The sequence below is a fragment of the Pelophylax lessonae genome, assembly GCF_965119305.1.
Source record: "Pelophylax lessonae genome assembly, chromosome: 3".
Lineage (NCBI taxonomy): Eukaryota > Metazoa > Chordata > Amphibia > Anura > Ranidae > Pelophylax > Pelophylax lessonae.
Window position 1 is genome coordinate 3,528,777 of NC_138770.1, and position 21,253 is coordinate 3,550,029.

At 47.0% G+C, this 21,253-nt stretch overlaps 3 protein-coding genes across 3 annotated transcripts in view; 1 reads left to right on the forward strand and 2 right to left on the reverse strand.

The window, feature by feature from the left end:
• LOC309549125 (gastrula zinc finger protein XlCGF66.1-like) overlaps positions 1 to 14,276 on the reverse strand; it is a 136,039-nt gene extending 121,763 nt beyond the window's left edge. The window contains exons 1-5 of the mRNA XM_082249161.1: positions 14,185 to 14,276; positions 13,135 to 13,230; positions 12,873 to 13,007; positions 12,663 to 12,786; positions 12,428 to 12,546 (exon numbers count right to left, since the gene is read on the reverse strand). Coding sequence (XP_082105287.1) covers positions 12,437 to 12,546; positions 12,663 to 12,786; positions 12,873 to 13,007; positions 13,135 to 13,230; positions 14,185 to 14,271 — 552 coding nt within the window. The 5' untranslated portion in view covers positions 14,272 to 14,276 and the 3' untranslated portion in view covers positions 12,428 to 12,436. The remainder of the gene's footprint in view (positions 1 to 12,427; positions 12,547 to 12,662; positions 12,787 to 12,872; positions 13,008 to 13,134; positions 13,231 to 14,184) is intronic.
• Positions 1 to 21,253, forward strand: part of LOC309549117 (uncharacterized protein) — a 4,285,597-nt gene that overhangs the window by 2,930,093 nt on the left and 1,334,251 nt on the right.
• The window catches only part of LOC309549120 (uncharacterized protein), a gene marked incomplete at its 3' end in the record, with an annotated part of 1,495,124 nt that overhangs the window by 275,334 nt on the left and 1,198,537 nt on the right, over positions 1 to 21,253 (reverse strand). Inside the window, exons 14-15 of the mRNA XM_082249157.1 lie at positions 12,163 to 12,369; positions 11,898 to 12,039 (exon numbers count right to left, since the gene is read on the reverse strand). Coding sequence (XP_082105283.1) covers positions 11,898 to 12,039; positions 12,163 to 12,369 — 349 coding nt within the window. The remainder of the gene's footprint in view (positions 1 to 11,897; positions 12,040 to 12,162; positions 12,370 to 21,253) is intronic.

The window sequence follows — 21,253 nt, forward strand, 5'->3', positions numbered from 1 at the left end:
AATATTGGAGACTGAAGGTGACAATCAATCAAAAAAATTTTTTTTTCCAGCCGCAAAGGTTTGGAACTTTTCTCAGACTCTTGAGTAGATGGAGTTGTGGATGGTTTCCTTGTTTGGAGGAGTGTCAACAGGGGAACAGCCTAAGGCTTCAACCCTCCACCACTCAATTTCCACACCCGTGGATACAGTCTGTGCGGGTTTGGATGAGAGACTCTGCCCTGCTGTAGAAGTTGCTGTAGAAGTTGAGGGAACAGGGGAAGTGTCAGAGGTGTGCCCACAGACAGCCGCATGGCTAGTGGAAACTAAGGTCTCTTGGGCCAGTAAGGGAGAATCGCCAGGATGTGTACTGGATCCTTCAGGAGCCTCAGGAAGAATTTTAGAATAAGAGGGCGAGGTGGGAAGGCATACCCTGTGTTGAAGTCCCAGGTGCATGTCAGAGCATCCACTGCTTCCACCTGGGGGTGTGGAAACAGGAGATAAATCTGGGAAGCTTGGTGTTCCACGAGCAAGAGGATGTCGTCCAGGTAATGATATACTTGTAGGCCCTTTTCCCTGAGAAGGGCTATGGTAGAGACCAGGACCTTCGCGAAGACCTGAGAAGTGCATAGGCCGAATGGAAGGCACTGAAACTGAAGATGTAGATGCCCCACTGCAAACCTCAGGTATCTCTGAAAGGACGGAGAAATTGGAATATGCAGATAGGCATCCTGAAGATCTTTTGAGAGTAACCAATCATTTGGTTGTACTCCTTGGATTATCGTCTGCAGATATTCCATCTTGAAACTTTCTAGATCGATATGTCGATTGAGCTTTCTCAGATCTATTAAGTAAGTAAAAACCTGTATATTGCTCCGAAGGGGGCACTGGAACCACTGCGCTCTGCACTTAGAGAGACGTTATAAACTGCAGAAGAGCTTCCGCTTTTTGTGGTGATGTTGGGATCTCTGTCCTCTTGAAGTAATCTTGAGGAGGCCGAGGAGAGAATATCCAGCAGTGTCTGTGTAGTGAACAGATCCACCTGAGCATATTTCCAGTGATTGGCGATCTGGTGAAATACGTGCGGATGCACGGCCCATTCGTTGTTGTCAGGACGAGAACTGGAGAGAATGTCCGCTTGATTGTTTAGTCTGCCCGGGAGATACACTGCTCTGAGGTGTAGGAGATTCCTCTCTGCCCAGAGCATGATCGGTTCTACTTCTGACAGAAGCGACCTGCTGCAAGTCCCGCCCTGTTTTTAAATATAGGAGACTGCTGCCCTGTTGTCCAGTCGTAGAAGGACTCTCTTGCTTCTGAAGTGGGGAGCTAGAGAAGGTTAAGGCTAGGAATGCTCCTCTCAACTCCAGGATGTTCGAGACAAGGCTCTCGGCTTGAAAGGACCATCTTCCCTGGACCTCGATTTTCTCGCAATGGGCTCCCCACCCTTTTCGCTGGCATCTGAAGTAATTGTGCTCCAGGAGAGGGAACCCAACTATCGCGGTTTGGAGAGGTTCTGAAGCTTTGTCCACCAATGAAGACTTCTGTGCATGCATTGTGTTAAGAGGATGGGCTGTGAGAGGTTGTTTCTTCCACTGTTTTAGGAAGCCAGTCTGAAAGTACCTCAGATGCCAACGTGACCGTGGCACCATCGGGATGCATGCTGACATTGAACCTATGAGGCGCAAACAGAGAGAAGCTGTCAGGTGGGGATTGCGCAAAATCTTGGAAACTCTCTGAATGATGATCCTCGCCTTCTGTATGGGTAATGACACTGTACCCTGACTGGTGTTAAATAATGCTCCAAGATAGATCATCTGCTGGGTAGGCATGAGATGGTCTTTCAGATAGTTTATTAACCACTCTGTCTGGGTCAAAGACTGTAACAAGATGTCCCTCTGTGCAAGAAGGTGACTGTTTTATTGTAGATAGGACCAAAGGGTCCTGGCATCTGTTTGCCCAAACTGGCACAAAATGCTTGAGCCTGGCTCCCACCGGGAGTGTTTGGGTCTGCCCTATGTCAAAAGGATTTTGTTTTATTCTAGGGGGGGGTGGAGAAAGGTTTACTTTTTCTTGTCCCCAGAAATGAAGACTGGGTACCCCTCCAGGTTTTCCGGCCATCTCTATTTTGGCTAGACTGTCTGAAGACCTGGATTGTTGAAATCTAGAAGAGAAAGAAGTTTCTGGATCTCCCGGCCCGTCTGTCTTGTGGAAGTAAGCCTGACTTGCCACCAGTCACTCTGGAGATTGCTTTGTCCAATATATCCCCAAACAGTGCTTTCCCATCAAAGGGAATTTTGCACCAGTTCTGTTTTGAAGCAATATCCGCTGCCCACGGCTTTAGCCATAAGGCCCTTTTGTCCATGACTGAATTGCTCTGGCTGAGCAGCGAATGGTGTCAATTGCTGCTTCTCCGACGAAATCGGCCAACATCTTCAGCTCGTTCAGTGCCTTTATGATGTCTTGCTTTGGCACATCTCGTCTGATATTCGACTCTTTGTGTTTTCTGTCCAGACTTTTATTGCTGTGGACACTGATGTAAGGGTGATTGCTGGATACATGCTGCACCTGAAGCTACATAGCTCCTTTTGAGATCCAGATCCATACACCTCTCTAAAGGATCTTTAAAGTATGCTGAAACTTCCATAGGAAGAGGAACATTCTTTGCTTGTTGGGTCACTGCTGCATCCACCGCTGGCATTGAAACCAGGGGCTCCGAATCAGCTGGAACTAGAGTGTAAAGTTTCCCAAACTTTGCAAGTGAAAACTTATTTTCTGTCTTCTTCCACTCCTCCTCAATCACCTCCTTTTCCTGAGAAGGGGTTCTGGCCCTGTGCCCTGAAGGGGGAATTGGCATGCTGGCCATAGAGGGGCCTGGCACCTATGGATCAACGTCCGTTGCCTGCGGGCCCTGAGGTATTGCCTGAGCAGGCATCATGGCAGCCAGTTCAGAAAGAGAATCTTTCATGGTCTGTTTCAAAAGCTTGGCTACTTGCAAACTTTCTTGGTCTCGGTCAGCTGCGTATTCCTTAAAGCAGCTCTGATAGACCAGCTTGTTAGGTAGAGGTGTGGCGCCACAGGCCCAGCATTTTTTCCTCACGAGCACGTATGAGGAGAGGGAGAGCGATAGCTCCTATGAGATCTAGATCGACCTGTCTAGATGAATGTGACCTGTAGCCCGGACTGCGTTCACGAGGAGAAGCATAATGTCCGGATGACTTTCTCAATGTCTTCGAGTAAACCGGGCTAAATAATATCGAGAGAGAAATGTGGGTTTTTTTTTAAACACATTTGTCAGTGCTCTCTTTTGATACTCACGCAAGGGTGGTCCCATACCTAATAGACATTTGCGGATCTTGATCATGAGGTGAATGGCTCATGTTGGCTATAGCAAGAGGATCAGCTAAAAATAGGGAGGAGGAAGAAGGCTTCAAAATCGTGCCAAAAAGAAAGGATATTCTAATGCGTTTTTATTTTTAAAAGGAAATACCAGAAAAAGACGTACCTGGTCAATGACACGACCTGACAAGGCTGCGCACAGTTTGCCAGCAAGCCTCGGACTGATTAATTAGAATTAAGGCCCCCTTCACATCTGCGTGACCTCAAAGTCGCACGACCCCACAGCAAATTTGACGCAACTTTGTTGCTGCGACCTTGATGCGAGTCTGATTGGGCTGATAATGTCTTTTCCTCAAAATGCATCAAAATCATGCCAAAAGTAGTGCAGGGACTACTTTGAAGTCGGTGCGACTTCAAGTCGCACAGATACGAGTGGGGCTCATTGGAAATAATGGAGAACGATTTGTCATGCGATTCTGCAGTCCCAAATTGCACGACAAGTCACACAAGTGCAAAAGGGGCCCCATAGGTAAGGGGAGGAAGTGAAATCCCTGGGACCTGCTCTTTCTGGGAAAAAATGCAATATTTGTTTGCTGGGTTTTTTTTTTTTTAAACTAAAAATGGGAAGGCTTGTTTCATTAACACACACACACACACACACACACACACACACACACACACACACATTATATTATATATATATATATATATATATATATATATATATACACACTTTTTCTTTAAATAAATGATCCTCTGAATGAATGGAGGAAGGAAAATCAACACCACGAGGAACACCTGGCTGGTTGGTAAAGAGAAAGGGGAAAATGAAGCAGATGGAGGGGAAGGAGGGATACAATAAAATGCACAGAGGCAGAGGTAGGGACATACTGCTGCTCTTCACCAGTCCAGAGGTATGAGGAAAAAAGGAGAATGCTGGGAGTAGGGGGCGTCTTTCTTTTAAGCTATTCACTAGTCCTGAAGGCGGAGTAGAGGCAGAGCTCTATCATAGGTATGCTGCCATGGAGGCACCAGGAAAACTATTTTCTCTGTGTCTCCTCTGACAGTCGTAGCCCGTTGAGATGTCCTTCACTATTGGGTAATGGCGCCCTCTGCAGGAGTAGGCATGGTAGTGAAAAACTTAACAAAAAAGCTTTACACAAAGACACACCTTTAGGGGGCTGTCCCTCAGATATTACCCTTAGCCACTCAGTGCTGCTGTTCAGTTTCTTGCTGCCAAGCTTAGGAGTAGGACTAGGTTTCCCAGCTGGGACTCCTGTCTCAGTTTTTATTTTTCTTTAAAAAATGATTTTATTTATTTTCCTCACTAACTATCGCTAGTTAGTCAGGGGGATCCTCCTGGAGAACTACAAGCGACAGCCTCGCACTGGATAATCTAGATCTTTATGGTGTCCCAGCCTGGCCAGCGAGCGTGTGCAAGTTATGGTCCACCCAGGCCTTGCCACGACGGTGCTCCGATGGATGGGGACTAGCCTGCGGAAGCTTTCTTCTCCAGGACTCATCAACCCTGGAACGCCCTGTGTTGCAATGTTCCCCCTTAGCTGATGGCACCCACACTGAGGGTGGGAGGTGACCCGTATTAGAGCGGAGCCCACGGTCCGTGGTATGGTGAGTGATGCTACCCCCCATGTCCCTGGAACAGTCATCTGGGGGGGTGTGATGTGGGCCCACTCCATGGGGATGTCAGAACATGCGGTCTCTGTACTCTGTAGTGTCCCCCATGACCGGTCTGGACGGTCCCGGCCTCCTTGCCCCCTTTGGGGGGGGCTCTGCGGTAAACCCTGCGTGGGGACTTTTTACCTTGTGCTGGGGGCTTCCTGGTGGATTCCCGCGGTGGCCAGGGTCCTGGGTTCCTGACAAATTGGCTCCATTTGTTTTGGGTGTCATATTGGGTGAGGGCAGCCTGGCTGACTCCCTGTGAGGGCAGCAGCCATTTGTTGCTGGTGATTTTCCCCATTGACTTCTATGGCATCCATTTTTTGGTGACTCAGGGCGCTGTATCGGCCTCTAGTGGATGAGGTCACTTCCTCCTAGCTTCCTTTCCTGCTGGAAACACTTGCACTCTGACACTGTGGTGGCTTTCTCTGGTTTTCTCTGTTTTTGTGGGCATTTCTCCTTAAAACTGTGCTTTTTCTGTTTCCTTAACCATCTAAGGGGGGGGGGGGGGGGGGGCTCCGGCAGCGGTGCAGGTTTGCGGTGCGGACCACAAAAATCGCCGATTTAAAAGGCCAGTGTTCCAAAATTTTATTTTGCTGTAAAATGGAGTCCCTGGATAACAATTTCCCCACAGACCTGGTTTGTGCTTCAGGGACATCTGAAGCCACCTCCCTAGTATCTTTATCTGCTGCTCTTGTGACTTTGGGGTCAAAGGTTGATCTTATGATGTCTCAAGGTCCTATTCACAAACGGCCGATGCCCTCTCAGTCATCTGACTCAGAGCCTGATTTGGTTGCCACGGACAATGTCCCCCCTAAGGGGTCCCAGTCTTCACACTCAGATGGGGAGGAGGAGGAGTCGTCCTCCGCTGCGATGCGGGAACGTGCTTTAGTTGACGCACTTATTCACTCCGTCAGGGAGACTTTAAATATTGATGATGAGTCCACCCAGTCAGGTAAGCGGGTTTCCTTCGGGTCCCGCAAAGCCCAGAAGTCGGGCCAGGTTTTTCCCTGCCCCGAGGAGTTTCACGATATTGTGAACCAACAGCGGCGTCACATTAAGCACATGCTGGCGGTGCGCCTAAGAGGTTTCAATGCCACTACCCCTTTGCGGACTCCGTTAACAATCACTGAACGGTGTCACCTAAGGTGGACCACACTGTTTCAAGGTTGAATAAATCCACGGTGGTGCCCGTGGAGGATTCCCTGGTGTTTAAAGACCCAATGTATAGGCGCGTGGAGTCGTTTCCCACCACATATATTTGGTGGCAGGCTCTCTGCTCAAGCCTGTGTTCGCTTCCGTGCTGGTTTCACAGACGGTTACGGAATGGTTAAAGGTGCTTAAGCGCAACTTGGTGGCGGAATTGGTCCTTCCAACTGTTCTTGACCTGGTGGACCAAATGGCCCAGGCCTTGGTATACCTGTGTGACGCAGCCCTGGATGAGGCTCCTCTGGTCGCAAGGTTATCTGCGGTTGGGGGTCGCACTCTGCTGCATGGTTTGGTTAAAGAGCTGGTCGGCTGGCCATGCCTGCAAAAAGACTGCGTTTGATATCCCTTATTTGGGGGATTGGCTTTTTGGGGATCCCTTGGATGAGATTGTCAAGGGTCTCACGAGGGGTAAGAGTACTCTCCTGCCCCAAGCCGCTAAGGGTAAAACACCCCGCGCACAGCGGGGTCCTTCCTTCAAGGCTCATCGGGGGCCTTTTCGTGCCTCAGGGGCACAGGACAAATGTAAATCCTTCAAGGCCTCCGACGGTAACAAGAAGCCATGGTCCGGTAAGCCCAAGGCCGGTCAGTCTGGTGAAGTGGCCCGGTCTTTCTCCGCCTGAAGGGGATGTCTGCATTGCTTTCGGGAACCCTGGTTGTCCCAAATCCAGGACACGTGGGTTCACAAACTGATTTGCTTAGGGTACAAGATCGAGTTTCGATCTTGCCCCGCAGACAGGTTCTTTTATAAAATCTCAAGGGGGCTGTGCAAGATCTTCTTGCCCAAGGAGTTGTTGTACCGGTCCCTCAGCGGGACAGGTTTCGCGGGTTCAATCCCAACCTGTTTACGGTGCCCAGAAAAGAACCGCTTTCTGCGGGTGCAGAAGTTCCGGATGGAATCCATCCGGTCAGTGGTAGCATCTTTGAGTCAGGGGGATTTTCTGGCCTCCATCAACTTAAAGGATGCGTATCTACACATCCCTAGCTATGAGGGTCATCAGCGGTTTCTCCATTTTGCGGTGGCAGAGGACCACTTTCAATTTATGGCATTACCGTTTGGTCTTGCTTCAGCTCCCAGGGTATTCACCAAGGTTTTGGCCCCTGTGCTGGCTCTGCTGCTAAAGAGGGGGATTGCGGTCCTTGGTTACCTGGACGACCTCCTGTTGAGGGCAAGCTCATGTGCCACTCCGTCGAGCGATCTGACGGTCACGGTTCAGATGCTCCAGGAGTTCGGGTGGACCATCAATTTCCAAAAGTCGGCACTGATCCCGCCAGTCCGCCTGAGTTACCTGGGCATGGTCCTGGACTCTGCTAAGGCGAAAGTTTTTCTCCTGGTGGACAAACTTCGGACTTTACAGGGCGAGATCAGGTCCCTCAGGGACAACGATCTCTCCTCCCTACGGGCCTGCATGAGGTCCCTGGGGTTGATGGTCTCAGCCTTTGAAGCCATCCTGTTTGCTCAGTTTCACACGAGAACTCTGCAAGCAGAGATTCTTGCCAAGTGGAACAAGGATCCTCAGTCATTGGACAGGAGAATGTTTGAGCCATCTCACGAGGTTGGAGCTTTCGTGGCGGCTCCTGTCACCCACTCTGACCCAAGGCAAGTCCTTTCCTCTATTGTGGATGGTGATCACCACGGATGCCAGTCTGACAGGCTGGGGTGGAGTACTGGACACCCTGTGTGCCCAGGGGACATGGTCAGCGGCGGAATCCTCCTTGCCGATAAATGTCCTGGAGCTCCGAGCGATCAAATTATGCCTGATACATTGGTCGACTCGGCTGCACGGTAAACTGGTTTGAGTTCAAATGGACAATGCCAAGGCTCTGGCTTACATCAATCACCAAGGGGCACAAAGAGTGCCCAGGCGGCCATGGAGGTGGCCGAGATTCTGTCTTGGGCCGAGGCAAACGTTCCACGGATCTCTGCTGTTCACATTCTGGGAGTGGAAAACTGGCAGTCGGACTATCTAAGTCGTCAGTCCTTGGATCAGGGGGAATAGTCCCTGCATCCAGAGGTGTTTTGCCTCCTGTGTGCCCGATGGGGGACTCTGGACGTGGATCTGTTCGCGTCTCGTCTCAACAAAAAGGTTGGAAGGTTCATGGCCAGGGCCTGCGATCCTCTGGCGGATGCCATGGACGCGTTGGTGGTGCCCTGGCACTGGTATTGGCTGATTTATGCCTTCCCTCCGATCCAACTGTTGTCCAGGTTCCTCCGCAGGTTGGCGTTGGAACAGGTGCAGGTAATTCTGGTAGCTCCAGACTGGCCTCGTCGGTCTTGGTACGCAGACCTCATACAGATGGTGGTTGAGCCTCCCTGGTGGCTACCTCTGAGAGAAGATCTGCTGTCTCAAGGGCCGATCTTTCATCTTGCTTTACGTTCTCTGGCTTTAACGGGTGGCTGTTGAAAACCAGGTGTTGAGAGACAGAGGTCTCTCGGATACTGTCATTCCTACCTTGCTGAGAGCTCGGAAGGCTACCTGAAGGAAGATTTACCATTGTACCTGGAAGGCGTATATTGCCTTTTGTGAGTCACAAGGGTTTCATCCTCGCTCCTTTTCGGTGGTGAGGGTTTTGGCCTTCCTGCAGGAAGGTGTGGAACAGCGTTTGGTGCTGGGCATGATCAAAGGTCAGTTGCCAGCCTTGGCCATTTTCTTCCAGTGTCTCTTGACGACTAACTCCCTGATTCGCACCTTTATTTAAGGGGTGCGTCATCTGGCTCCCCGGCAGAGGGCTCCTTTGCCTCCATGGGATTTGAATATAGTTTTGTCCATTTTGCAATGGCCTACCTTTGAAAATATCAGAGAAATATCTTTACCTGTGTTGTCCCAGAAAGTTGCCTTTCTGGTGGCTATCACCTCTGCTCGCGGAGTGTCTGAACTGGCGGCTTTGTCTTGCCGTTCACCTTATCTGGTTGTTCATCGGGATAAAGTCTTCCTGTGACCTAATCAGTCTTTTCTCCCTAAGGTGGTGTCGGCTTTCCACCTCAACGAAAATATTGTGTTCCCTTTGCTTTGTGCGAAGCCCAAGCATCCCAAGGAATTCACCTTGCATTCATTGGATATGGTCCAGGCGATCAGGGTTTACCTGTCGGCCACGGAGTCTTTTAGGAAGTCCGATTCCCCGTTTGTCCTTTCTGAATTACCTCGGAAGGGTTCAGCTGCGTCCACTGCAACCATTTCCAAATGGACCAGACTATTGTTCAGGTCTATTCACTAAGGGTCAGGTGACTCCTTTCCCTGTGAGGGCGCATTCTACTAGAGCTGTGAGTGCCTCTTGGGCTTTTTGCCATCAGGCTTCTGTGGCTCAGGTATGCAAAGCGGCGACCTGGTCGTCTGTGCACACTTTCACAAAATTCTACAAGATTGACATGATTGCATCCTCAGATGCTTCCTTTGGCCACAAAGTTTTGAGCGCTGCGGTTTGTTGAAGAGACGTGTTGTTCTGTCTCTTCTTGAGGTGAGTTTTGTTCTGGGGTTGGCTCCTGTTGAGCTTCTGTTGCCCGGTTGGCTCAGTTTTTCCTCTGGCCTTGTGGACATGTTGCTGTTCTTTGGTTGCGTCTTTCCCACCCCTCACACACCTGCACTGCTTTGGGACATTCCAATGGTGAAGGAAGTCTGTGCTCCAATCAAATCATCATGAATCAAATCATGTCCAGCTGGTAGAAAATGGGTGTAACACAAGAGAATACATATTATGTGTATATATACAGTGCCTTGCGAAAGTATTCGGCCCCCTTGAACTTTTCGACCTTTTGCCACATTTCAGGCTTCAAACATAAAGATATAAAACTGTAATTTTTTGTGAAGAATCAACAACAAGTGGGACACAATCATGAAGTGGAATGAAATTTATTGGATATTTCAAACTTTTTTAACAAATAAAAAACTGAAAAATTGGGCGTGCAAAATTATTCAGCCCCCTTAAGTTAATACTTTGTAGCGCCACCTTTTGCTGCGATTACAGTTGTAAGTCGCTTGGGGGTGTGTCTCTATCAGTTTTGCTCATCGAGAGACTGAAATTTTTGCCCATTCCTCCTTGCAAAACAGCTTGAGCTCAGTGAGGTTGGATGGAGAGCGTTTGTGAACAGCAGTTTTCAGTTCTTTCCACAGATTCTCGATTAGATTCAGGTCTGGACTTTGACTTGGCCATTCTAACACTTGGATATGTTTATTTGTGAACCATTCCATTGTAGATTTTGCTTTATGTTTTGGATCATTGTCTTGTTGGAAGACAAATCTCCGTCCCAGTCTCAGGTCTTTTGCAAACTCCATCAGGTTTTCTTCCAGAATGGTCCTGTATTTGGCTCCATCCATCTTCCCATCAATTTTAACAATCTTCCCTTCCCTGCTGAAGAAAAGCAGGCCCAAACCATGATGCTGCCACCACCATGTTTGACAGTGGGGATGGTGTGTTCAGGGTGATGAGCTGTGTTACTTTTACGCCAAACATAACGTTTTGCATTGTTGCCAAAAAGTTCGATTTTGGTTTCATCTGAGCAGAGCTCCTTCTTCCACATGTTTGGTGTCTCCCAGGTGGCTTGTGGCAAACTTTAAATGACACTTTTTATGGATATCTTTAAGAAATGGCTTTCTTCTTGCCACTCTTCCATAAAGGGCAGATTTGTGCAGTATACGACTGATTGTTGTCCTATGGACAGAGTCTCCCACCTCAGCTGTAGATCTCTGCAGTTCATCCAGAGTGATCATGGGCCTCTTGGCTGCATCTCTGATCAGTCTTCTCCTTGTATGAGCTGAAAGTTTAGAGGGACGGCCAGGTCTTTGTAGATTTGCAGTGGTCTGATACTCCTTCCTTTCAATATTATCGCTTGCACAGTGCTCCTTGGGATGTTAAAAGCTTGGGAAATCTTTTTGTATCCAAATCCAGCTTTAAACTTCTCCTCAACAGTATCTCGGACCTGCCTGGTGTGTTCCTTGTTCTTCACGATGCTCTCTGCGCTTTAAACGGACCTCTGAGACTATCACAGTGCAGGTGCATTTATACGGAGACTTGATTACACACAGGTGGATTCTATTTATCATCATTAGTCATTTAGGTCAACATTGGATCATTCAGAGATCCTCACTGAACTTCTGGAGAGAGTTTGCTGCACTGAAAGTAAAGGGGCTGAATAATTTTGAACGCCCAATTTTTCAGTTTTTTATTTGTTAAAGTTTGAAATATCCAATAAATTTCGTTCCACTTGTTGTTGATTCTTCAAAAAAAATTACAGTTTTAGATCTTTATGTTTGAAGCCTGAAATGTGGCAAAAGGTCGAAAAATTAAAGGGGGCCGAATACTTTCGCAAGGCACTGTATATATAGCAGTGGGTACAAGGGAGACCAGAAGTCAGGACTATGTAATGTACAACATATTGTATAAGATACAACAGATAGGATTATATAGTATCTGAATGATGTAATGTACAATATAAATTATATAGTGTAAGGGTCTGGAAACACGTATGGTGAAATCAACATTTTGCGGCCAGCTGAACCCCAGAATCTCTATAAATGCAGTCTAGAGACATAAATTGTGACTGAAGCATAGAGACAGAAGAATATCTGAGAGAAATACAGGAAGGGGAATGCAGGTCAGGAAAGTGACCAGGGTATTACAGGCTAAAATCACCCAGTCCCTGCCATTCTCTGGACCAATCAGTGAGCAGTATGGGTGGAGGAATGTATTTAGTGCTAATGACCCACCTGTGCTGATCTCTGTAGGAGTGTCCTCCTCTATAAATGTCCCCGTTATTCCATCCTCCTCCATAGACTGCTGATCATCCCTCACATACCTCTCTTCTTCTTCTGCTTTAACCTCAAATTCTATATCGATTGGATCTCCACTCTAAACCAAGAAAATGAGAGAGAATATTATCTGTAAAATATAAGCTTTATTATTGTGACATCACATAAAAAATCCACACACTGTCTCCACAAGTCCATGTTCTAGATGCTTCATCCCACCAACCTTGTAACAGTGAGGGACGGTGTGACCTTCCTGTGTGAAATCCCGGGAATACAGAGGACGGGGACATCTCTCTGGTGGGTTCCTGGTATTAGGTGGCTCCATCATATTCTTATGTCCATCTGAAAACTCCTCCATCACTCCATACTCCTCATCCTCCTCTTTATACTCTTCTTTAACATCAATATTATCATCCCCGAGGTTTCCACTCTGAATATATAATAAAACATTCATTGTAACAAACATACTGTGTATAAATCAGAACTACCAATAATTGTCAATCATCTACCTGATGATGATGAGGGATGGTGTGACCTTCCTGTGTGGAATCCCGGGAATACAGAGGACGGGGACATCTCTCTGGTGGGTTCCCATTACTGGATCCATCTGTAGGAAACACACACACTGACTGAATACATTGTTTCTATGTGTTTATCAGATGATGGGGGATCTAGGTGGACCCTCCGTACTGCTCTCTCCTTTACAATAAAGTCTCCTCTTACCCGGTGATGTGAGGGGCGGCTGATTCTCCATCATGACGTCCTTGTAGAGATCCTTGTGTCCTTCTAAATACTCCCACTCCTCCATGGAGAAATAGACAGTGACATCCTGACACCTTATAGGAACCTGACACACACAATGATACAGTCACCATCCAGACACATCCCTTGTCTGTTACTGGATAATGTCCCAGAATTCCCAGCACCGCTCACCTCTCCTGTCAGCAGCTCCATCATCTTCTTGGTAACTTCTAGAATCTTCTGTATGTTGTGTCTCTCAGGTTTTAGGGAGTCACATGGAGGCACTGTGATGGTCATATGATCACCTGACTTCAGAAGAGGAAATCTCTGTAATCAGGAACCAATAGGAATATCATGTTAGAATCCCAGAATCCTCCTCCCCTCTCCAGTCAGGTCTGTGTTTTATTAATAGAGATAAAAGTGATGTCATGTGACCTCCCAGAATCCCCCTCACCTCTCCGGTCAGCAGGTAGATGATCTCCAGGGTGAGGTTTAGTATCTTCTCAGTCATGTGACTCCGGTCCTCCTCCATCCTCATTGGTGCCGTCATCTATGAAGGGTTCCCTGTAGACAGATAATATTGATAACAGAGAATTATCTGGATTGGTATTGGTTGTACAATAATAGGATGTGGATATCAGGAGGTAATATGAAGGTCGGTATTTATTTAAGCACTATGGTCCCAGTGAGAAAATATTTAATCTGGACAGTTTAGTGTTTTCTATGATTCTTGGGGTTTGGGATTCTCGTAAAATTTGGCCACCTGGATCACAAATTCCATTCTTTATGTTGGGTGTGAGATGAGGAGGAGATCCAGGAATCAGGATAAAGGTCAGGACAAGAAACAGGCGAGGGCATCCAAGAGATGAAGCTGGGGTCACTACACAGAAAATCAATCCAAGGAAACAACAGGCAGGACGAGGAATAGCAAGAAGGAGCTCAGAGACAAATGAGAATATTGCTCAGCCAATGGGAGATTATCTCAGCATAACTTACATAATGAAGGAGATGAGGGGGAGGGGAGGTGACCATAGATACATGGAAATTCAGCTGGTTCAGCAGGGATCGGTCACATTTCCATCCATGTGTGGTCACTGCCGGATAAAAGTCACTCCATCAGCGGCTGCAGCCAACAGCTTCATCACTGATCTGTGTATTCTGAGAGCAGAGGAGCGCCCCCCATTGTCAGAATACAATAGTGCAGCGGGGAGGACTCTCCCATCCCCCTCCAATGTGTGGATGGGGAATGAGTGTAGCTTTTTTTACTCATCCCGCTGGCTGAACGATAAAACTGAACCATGTATGGCCAGATTTAGAAGCACGATATATTATTCATCAACTGATCCCCCAGAAGGGGTTAATGTAGGTTTCCACACTATATATGTGTGTATCATCATCTGCTGGAGATAAAAGACATCACAGTGACTATGGAGGAAGAGGACGGACATGACGGGGGGGGGGGGGGGGGGTTACTGGGTGTAAATAGAAAATAAGATCTTATTACCTCCTCTTCTGCCACTTCCAGCGATGTCTCCTCTCTACTTCCTCCCGACTCACCTCTCACCCGGAACTTCCTGTTTGTATCTGACATCACTTCCTGTCTGTATTCCATAGAGACTTCCTGTCTGGATAGAAGTGAGATCACCACCTTGTGGAGATCAGAGGAACTGCATCCCTGGTAGTGTGAACACGGCCTTATGCTGTGTGTGTATGTATTGTATATCCTTATAGATGGGTCATCTCCACTCCCAGCAAGGGGGATAGAAATATATTACTGCTCGGGGGGAGACATTTTGGCCCCTTTGATTTTGCAGTAAAATTGATTGCAGATTTAGTCATGTAGAACATCTGTTATATGGATAAAAAGAACCCCAGCCGAGAGTAAAGGGTGGAAATGGCTCCTGATCCCCAGATTTGGGCATTTATGTCATCAATATAAATTGAAAAAAACCCGCGCTATGTGTAACAACTCAAATACCTACAAAAATAACTTATATCGGACTGCTGCTGTAACAAAGGTAAGTATTCCCTTTATCAACTAGAAGAGCATTATGTGTCACAGCGCTGTCCTATTGTGTGTGCACATAAATGATCACAAATACACTAAAATATGTGGATACATTCATATATAAAGTGCTAGGGGCTCAAAATAATATTCTCTGCAGATCCACTAATTCCACTTTACACCTGCTTCATTTATCTTATGGTGTTTACCAATAAATTAAGTAAACTGATCCATGTGCAAATTCATATACAACATAAAGTGCTTTGTGCTCAAGACTCTGTTCCCTGCAGATCCACAGCTTACACCTTGCACCTACTTCTTTATTCTTATAATATTTGCTGCTATAATAAATAAAATAATAATCTGTGTAAATTCATGTAATCATACAATATTGTGTGCTCAATATAATGTTCTCTGCAAGTCCACTGCTTCCACTTTGCATCTACTTCAATTAACTCATTTTGTTTAAAAAAAGTCCACAAATGAATGAAAAGTTGATAAGGTGTGAAAGTGCTCCGTGCTCAAAACTGTGCCAGCTGTAGTGTAGCCACGCCTTCTTCCACCTCTTACACACGTGATGGTGAGGGCGCCCCCTTAGTAGTGCTTCCCCACTCCCCAGAGCAATATGACTCCCAGCTTTTCAGCTACCAGAGTCACAAACATCCTTCACACTCTCCTCACCTCCGATGGCAAAGGAACTGGATCCTCCTCGCTCACTCCTGCAAGTCTGCTGCGCTTTCTGTCAGTCACCCTCCTAGACTCGGCTTCCTCCTCCGACCGCTGTTCCAGCAGGAGCTCCGCCTCTTCATACACACTCAGGGAGGAGAGAAAGGGGAAGGATATACAGTACATACATACACAGCACAAGGCCGTGTTCACACTACCAGATGGTTCTCAGGGCTGCAGTTCCTCTGAGCTCCACAGGGTGGTGATCTCACCTCTACCCAGACAGGAAGTCTCTATGGGATACAGACAGGAAGTGATGTTAGATTTAGGAAGGACGTTCCATTTGGTAGGACAGAGAGAGAAGACAATGCAGGAACTGGCGGCAGAGGAGGTAATACATAGATTAACCCCTTTAGGGGGGATCAGTTGATGAATAATATATCTTGCTATATAAAGCTGGCCATACATGGTTCAGTTTTATCATTCAGCCAGTGGGCTGGATGAAAAAAAAAACTGAAGCGTTTCCCCATCACACATTGGAGGGGGATGGGGGAATTCCCCCCACTGCACTATTGTATTCTGACAATGGGGGGCGCTCCTCCACTCTCAGAATACACAGATCAGTGATGAATCCATTGGCTGCAGTCGCTGATCGAGTAACTTTTATCTGGCAGTGACCACACATGGATGGAAATGTGAGCGATCCCTGCTGAACCAGCTGAATTTCCATGTATCTATGGTCACCTTAAGTGACTTCCTCCCCTCCCCTTCATCTCTTGGATGCGCTCGTCTGTTGCTTGTCCTGACCTTTATCCTGATTCCTGGATCTCCTCCTTATCTCTCCTCCATATCCTCATACACAGCTTTTCTCCACACCTGCAGTGACCCTGGGGGGGGGGGGGAAATTTGGCACCAGCATGCAGCAAAATCCATCCCCACCATTAGGAGCTCTGGAGAAAATTGTCTGCTATTTCCACTCCGTTCCTCCGCACGTCACCTTCTCACATGAGAGCCTCATATAGAGGGCCCCTCAAATCCCCCCATCCAAATGTCCCTCCATTTAGGAGTCTATATGTCTGATGACATCACACTGACCTCACAGCTCCTCCTCTAAATTTCCCTCCATCTGGCTTTTTTTCTGATGCTCTTAGGATGTGGGCGGACCCTTGGCATCCTCACTAGCAAAGTGGGTCTGTTGGTTCTGCGTTGTATGTAATGATGTCAGAATGCCTGCAACAAACTTTTACCCTGCGTAGTGCGGGGGTCCTGTGTGGGTAAATTATACCTCAGTCTGAGGTAGGGCTTTAATCAAGTGGAAACCTGAATGGTGAGGTGAGGAGGATTCTGGGAATTTCATTTGATTTTACTATTTGTGTTCAGATCTAGAGTTTTCCTCCTGTGAAGTCTGGAGATCATATGACCATCACATTGCCTCCAGCTTGTCTTAAATAGGGGCTACTATGTCATGTTCGTTTTTGGCTGGGCTGTTCTTAGCTCTCCTTGGCCCCGCTCTCCATGATGAAACGCAGCACACCATAGCAGGCTCTCCTCACAGCCAGTCCTCCCAGGAGCTTGTAACGCAGGGATTCAGCCTGAGCGATGGCACACAGACCCCTTGTGGCAACTTTCTCTGCATACAGCTCCACACTGCCCTCAGGAAATCCAAACCTCTTCTGGACTACGGCAGTTAGCTCAGGGATACGGCGCCCCTTCTCACCAAGGACATTCTGGGTCCTGGTAGCCAGAATGATGATCTCAGTCCTGGTTGGGGTGACTCGGACCTCTACACCAGAGTAGCCATCTTCAGCCAGCTCGCGGGTCAGGAACTCGTTCAGTTCAGCCTTGAAGATGCCATCGGCGACAAACTTCCTCGCCATCTTGCTCCTCGCTGCTGGAAAGAAAAAGCCTGCACTATATACTCTATGTTGTACATTACATAGTCCTGACCCCTGCACTGTATGCTCTATGTTGTACATTACATACTCCTGACCCCTGCACTATATACTCTATGTTGTACATTACATACACCTGACCCCTGCACTATATACTCTATATTGTACATTACATACTTCTGACCCCTGCACTATATACTCTATGTTGTACATCACATAGTCCTGACTTCTGCTCTCTCCCCTCTACCCTCTGCTATATATACACATAATATGGATTCTCTTTTGTTACACCCATTTTCTACCAGCTGGACATTTTATATCGGTAGATAGTGAGTAGGTGTCCCGCACATCAAGGCATGACCTGGCGTAGGTCCAGACTGAGACTGCCATTTACTATCATACAGCAGGTCATAGTTACATAGCAGTTGAGGTGAATAAAGACAATAGTCCATCCATTTCAACCTTTCTAGGTGTGTATGGCCGTAATCATCTCTCATACCCCTGAATGTTCTGATCCTTGAGATATATGTCCAAGAGTGTTTTGAAAGCCACCAAACTTCCCACAGAAACCACCTCTTGTGGTAGAGAATTCCACAATCTTGTAGCCCTAACAGTAAAGAACCCCCCGCGTTGCCTGAGGTTAAAATGTTTCTCCTCTAATCGCATTGTATGTCCTTGAGTCCTCATGCAATCCTTGCAACTGAATAGCTTTTTTTCTAGGCTGAGATCACCATTGAGGTATTTGTAAATTGCTATCATGTCCCCTCTTAGGCGTCTCTTCTCCAGGGAGAATAAATTAAACAATTGTAGATGCTCTTCATAATTAAGGTCCTCCAATCCCCTAATTAGTTTAATTGCCCTTCTCTGGACTCTCTCCAGCTCCAACACATCCCTCCTGAGGACTGGCGACCAGAACTGGACAGAATACTCCAGATGCGGTCGGACCAGAGTTTTATATAAAGTGGAAGGATTATAGTTTTATCTCTGGAAAACATCCCTTTCTTTATGCATGCTAATATTCAGCTTTGGCAGCTGCCGCTTGACATTGCATGCTATTGCCTAGTCTATCCTCTACTAAGACTCCCAGATCTTTCTCCATTTTTGATTCCCCCAAGATTTCCCCCCCTAACGTGTATTGTGTTTTTATGTTTTTAGTCCCCAAGTGCAAAACCTTACACTTCTCCACATTAAACCTCATTTGCCATGTCGTTGCCCACTCCATTATTTTGTCCAGGTCATTCTGTAGGATATCTGCTTCATGCTGTGCAGTTATTGCCCTGCCCAATTTTGTGTCATCTGCAAAAACTGATAACGAACTACTGATCCCGTCCTCAATGCTGTTTATGAATAAATTGAACAAGGTTGGTCCGAGGACTGAGCCTTGGGGGACCCCGCTTACTACATCAGACCAGTCTGAGTATGCGCTGTTTATTACCAACCTTTGGACACGCCCTTTTAGCCAGTTCCGTATCCAAGAGCAAACCCTGTGGTCGATGCCTGCAGACCTTATTTTATAAATTAAGCGCTTGTGGGGAACTGTATCAAACGCCTTAGCGAAATCCAGGTACAGCACATCCACTGGTCTCCCCATATCTAGCTCACAGCTCACCTCCTCGTAGAAAGTTAAGAGATTGGTTTGACAAGAACGCCCATTTGTAAACCCGTGCTGATTACTGCTGATGATGTTGTTTTCTTTAGCAAACTCTACGATATAGTCCCTTATCATCCCCTCCAGAAGTTTACATACTATCGATGTCAGACTGACAGGCCTATAATTTCCCGGGACATGCCTCTGCCCTTTTTGAATATCGGTATCACGTTAACTTTCCTCCAATCCCCTGGTACATCCCTGTCATAATACTGTCAGCAAAGATCAGGAACAGTGGTCTGGATATAACCTTACTGAGTTCCTTGAGTACTCTCGGATGTACGCCATCCGGGCCTGGTAAATTATTTGTGTTAATTTTATCCAGCCTTTCCCTGATTTCACCCTCTGTTAGCCATAGTGGCAAGTCCTGTGTATTACTACTAACCATACAGTCATGGTCAGTGTACCCCTCCTTTTCCTGTGTAAAGACTGACGAGAAAAAAGCATTCAGCACGGTTGCTTTTTCAGTGTCCTCTGTAACCATCCTCCCATCATCGTTCATTATGTGTGCAATATGTTCTGCCCTAGCTTTTTTGCTGTTGATATATTTAAAGAATTTCTTTGGGTTCTTTTTACTATCCTCTGCTATTTGTCTCTCAAAGTTGATTTTGGCCATTTTGATTTCGTATTTACTTTTCTTATTTGCCTCCTTGTATTGCTCGAAAGCCGATGCTGTGCCCTCTGATTTATATTTCTTGAAGGCCAATTTTTTTTCCCCTAATAAGTTTTTTAACGCTACGGTTTAGCCAGCCAGGTTTGGCTTTGTCTCTTCTAAATTTATTTCCCATAGGAATGCACTGCAAGATGCATTTGTTTAATATGTTCCTAAAGCATTCCCATTTTTCCTCTGTGGTCAGGGATCCCAGGGTTTGGTCCCAGTTTACCCTTTCCATCAGTGAGTACAATTTGGGAAAGTTTTCCCTTCTGAAGTTTAGGGTTCTTATGTTCCCCACTTGCCTTGTTATATTGTTATTTATACTAAATGTGATCATCCTGTGATCGCTAGAGCCCAGGTTGTCCCGGACTCCTACCTCCGAGATTAGGTCTGGGTCATTAGTGATCAATAGATCCAGGACTGCATTTTCTCTAGTAGGAGAATCCACCAACTGAGACATGTAGTTGTCCTGTAAGGTTTCCATGAATAGACGGGCCTTCTGTGAGTGTGTAGTCCCCTCTTCCCAGTCAATGTCGGGATAATTGAAGTCCCCCCATATGATGACTGATCCCAGTTTTGCCACTTTACCCAATAGTGCTAAAAATTCCAGCTCTACCTCCTCCCTTTGGTTGGGTGGCCTATAGCAAACCCCCACAATTACTTTTCCCTTTACTTCTTCCCTATGGAGTTCTACCCACACAGATTCTAACTCCATACTCATCCCTTTCATAATATCATTCCTCTCTATCACCCTTACATTATTCTTGACATAGAGACATACCCCTCCCACTCTTTCTCCTACCCTGTCCTTCCGGTACACTGAATACCCTTGGATATTGGCCAGCCAGTCATGTGAGGGGTCGAACCAAGTTTCCGTTATTCCCACAAGGTCTATGTCCTCCTCATGTACTAACATTTCCAACTCATCCATTTTATTAGCTAGGCTCCTGGCATTAGCATATTCCCCTCTTAGCTTTGTGGAAGTTGATTGTGATTGGCGGTTATGTTTATTCCTGATTGGTCTTAGGTTTTCCTGCACAGACCCCCCAATTGACATTATGGAACTACTGTCGCTGCTGACTCTACAACTGCCTTCTGTCCTTTGCTCCCTCCTGACTGACTCTACTTCTGAGCCCCCCCCCCCCGTCTCCTAGTTTAAAAGCCCCTCCAACTTGGTGGCCATCTTTCTACCCAAAAGAGCTGTACCATCCCCACTAAGGTGCAGCCCATCCTTACTAAAGAGCTGGTAGTTCGGCACCTACAGTCTTTTCCACATATTGCCCTCTCTTTCCTTCTAATAAATGAGTCCCCTACCACCAGAACCTGTCTTTCCTTTCCCTTGCTCCCGCCCTCACTGGAGGAGTTCTTCCCCTGGCAGCTAGGGGCATCTCTCTGCTCCAGCAATGCTGGTCCCTGACTGGTTTCCCCAACATTACACAACGGGGCGTATTTATTGGGGTGCTCCAGCCAAGGACCGGCCTCCTTGCCTTGTTCCCTTCTACCCTTCCTAACTGTCACCCAACTACTCTTCTCTGATACCTGCACCCTTGTATCTCTGCCCTCCTCTGTGCAGGCCCCTGCCTGCACCTGACGGGTACGTTCCCAGCTCTCCTTCAGTATGGAGATTCTTCTCAATGTTGCCAGCTGCTTCCCTAGATTCAGGACCTAGATACTGGTATGGACTGGGTAATGTGTTAGGATCTATAC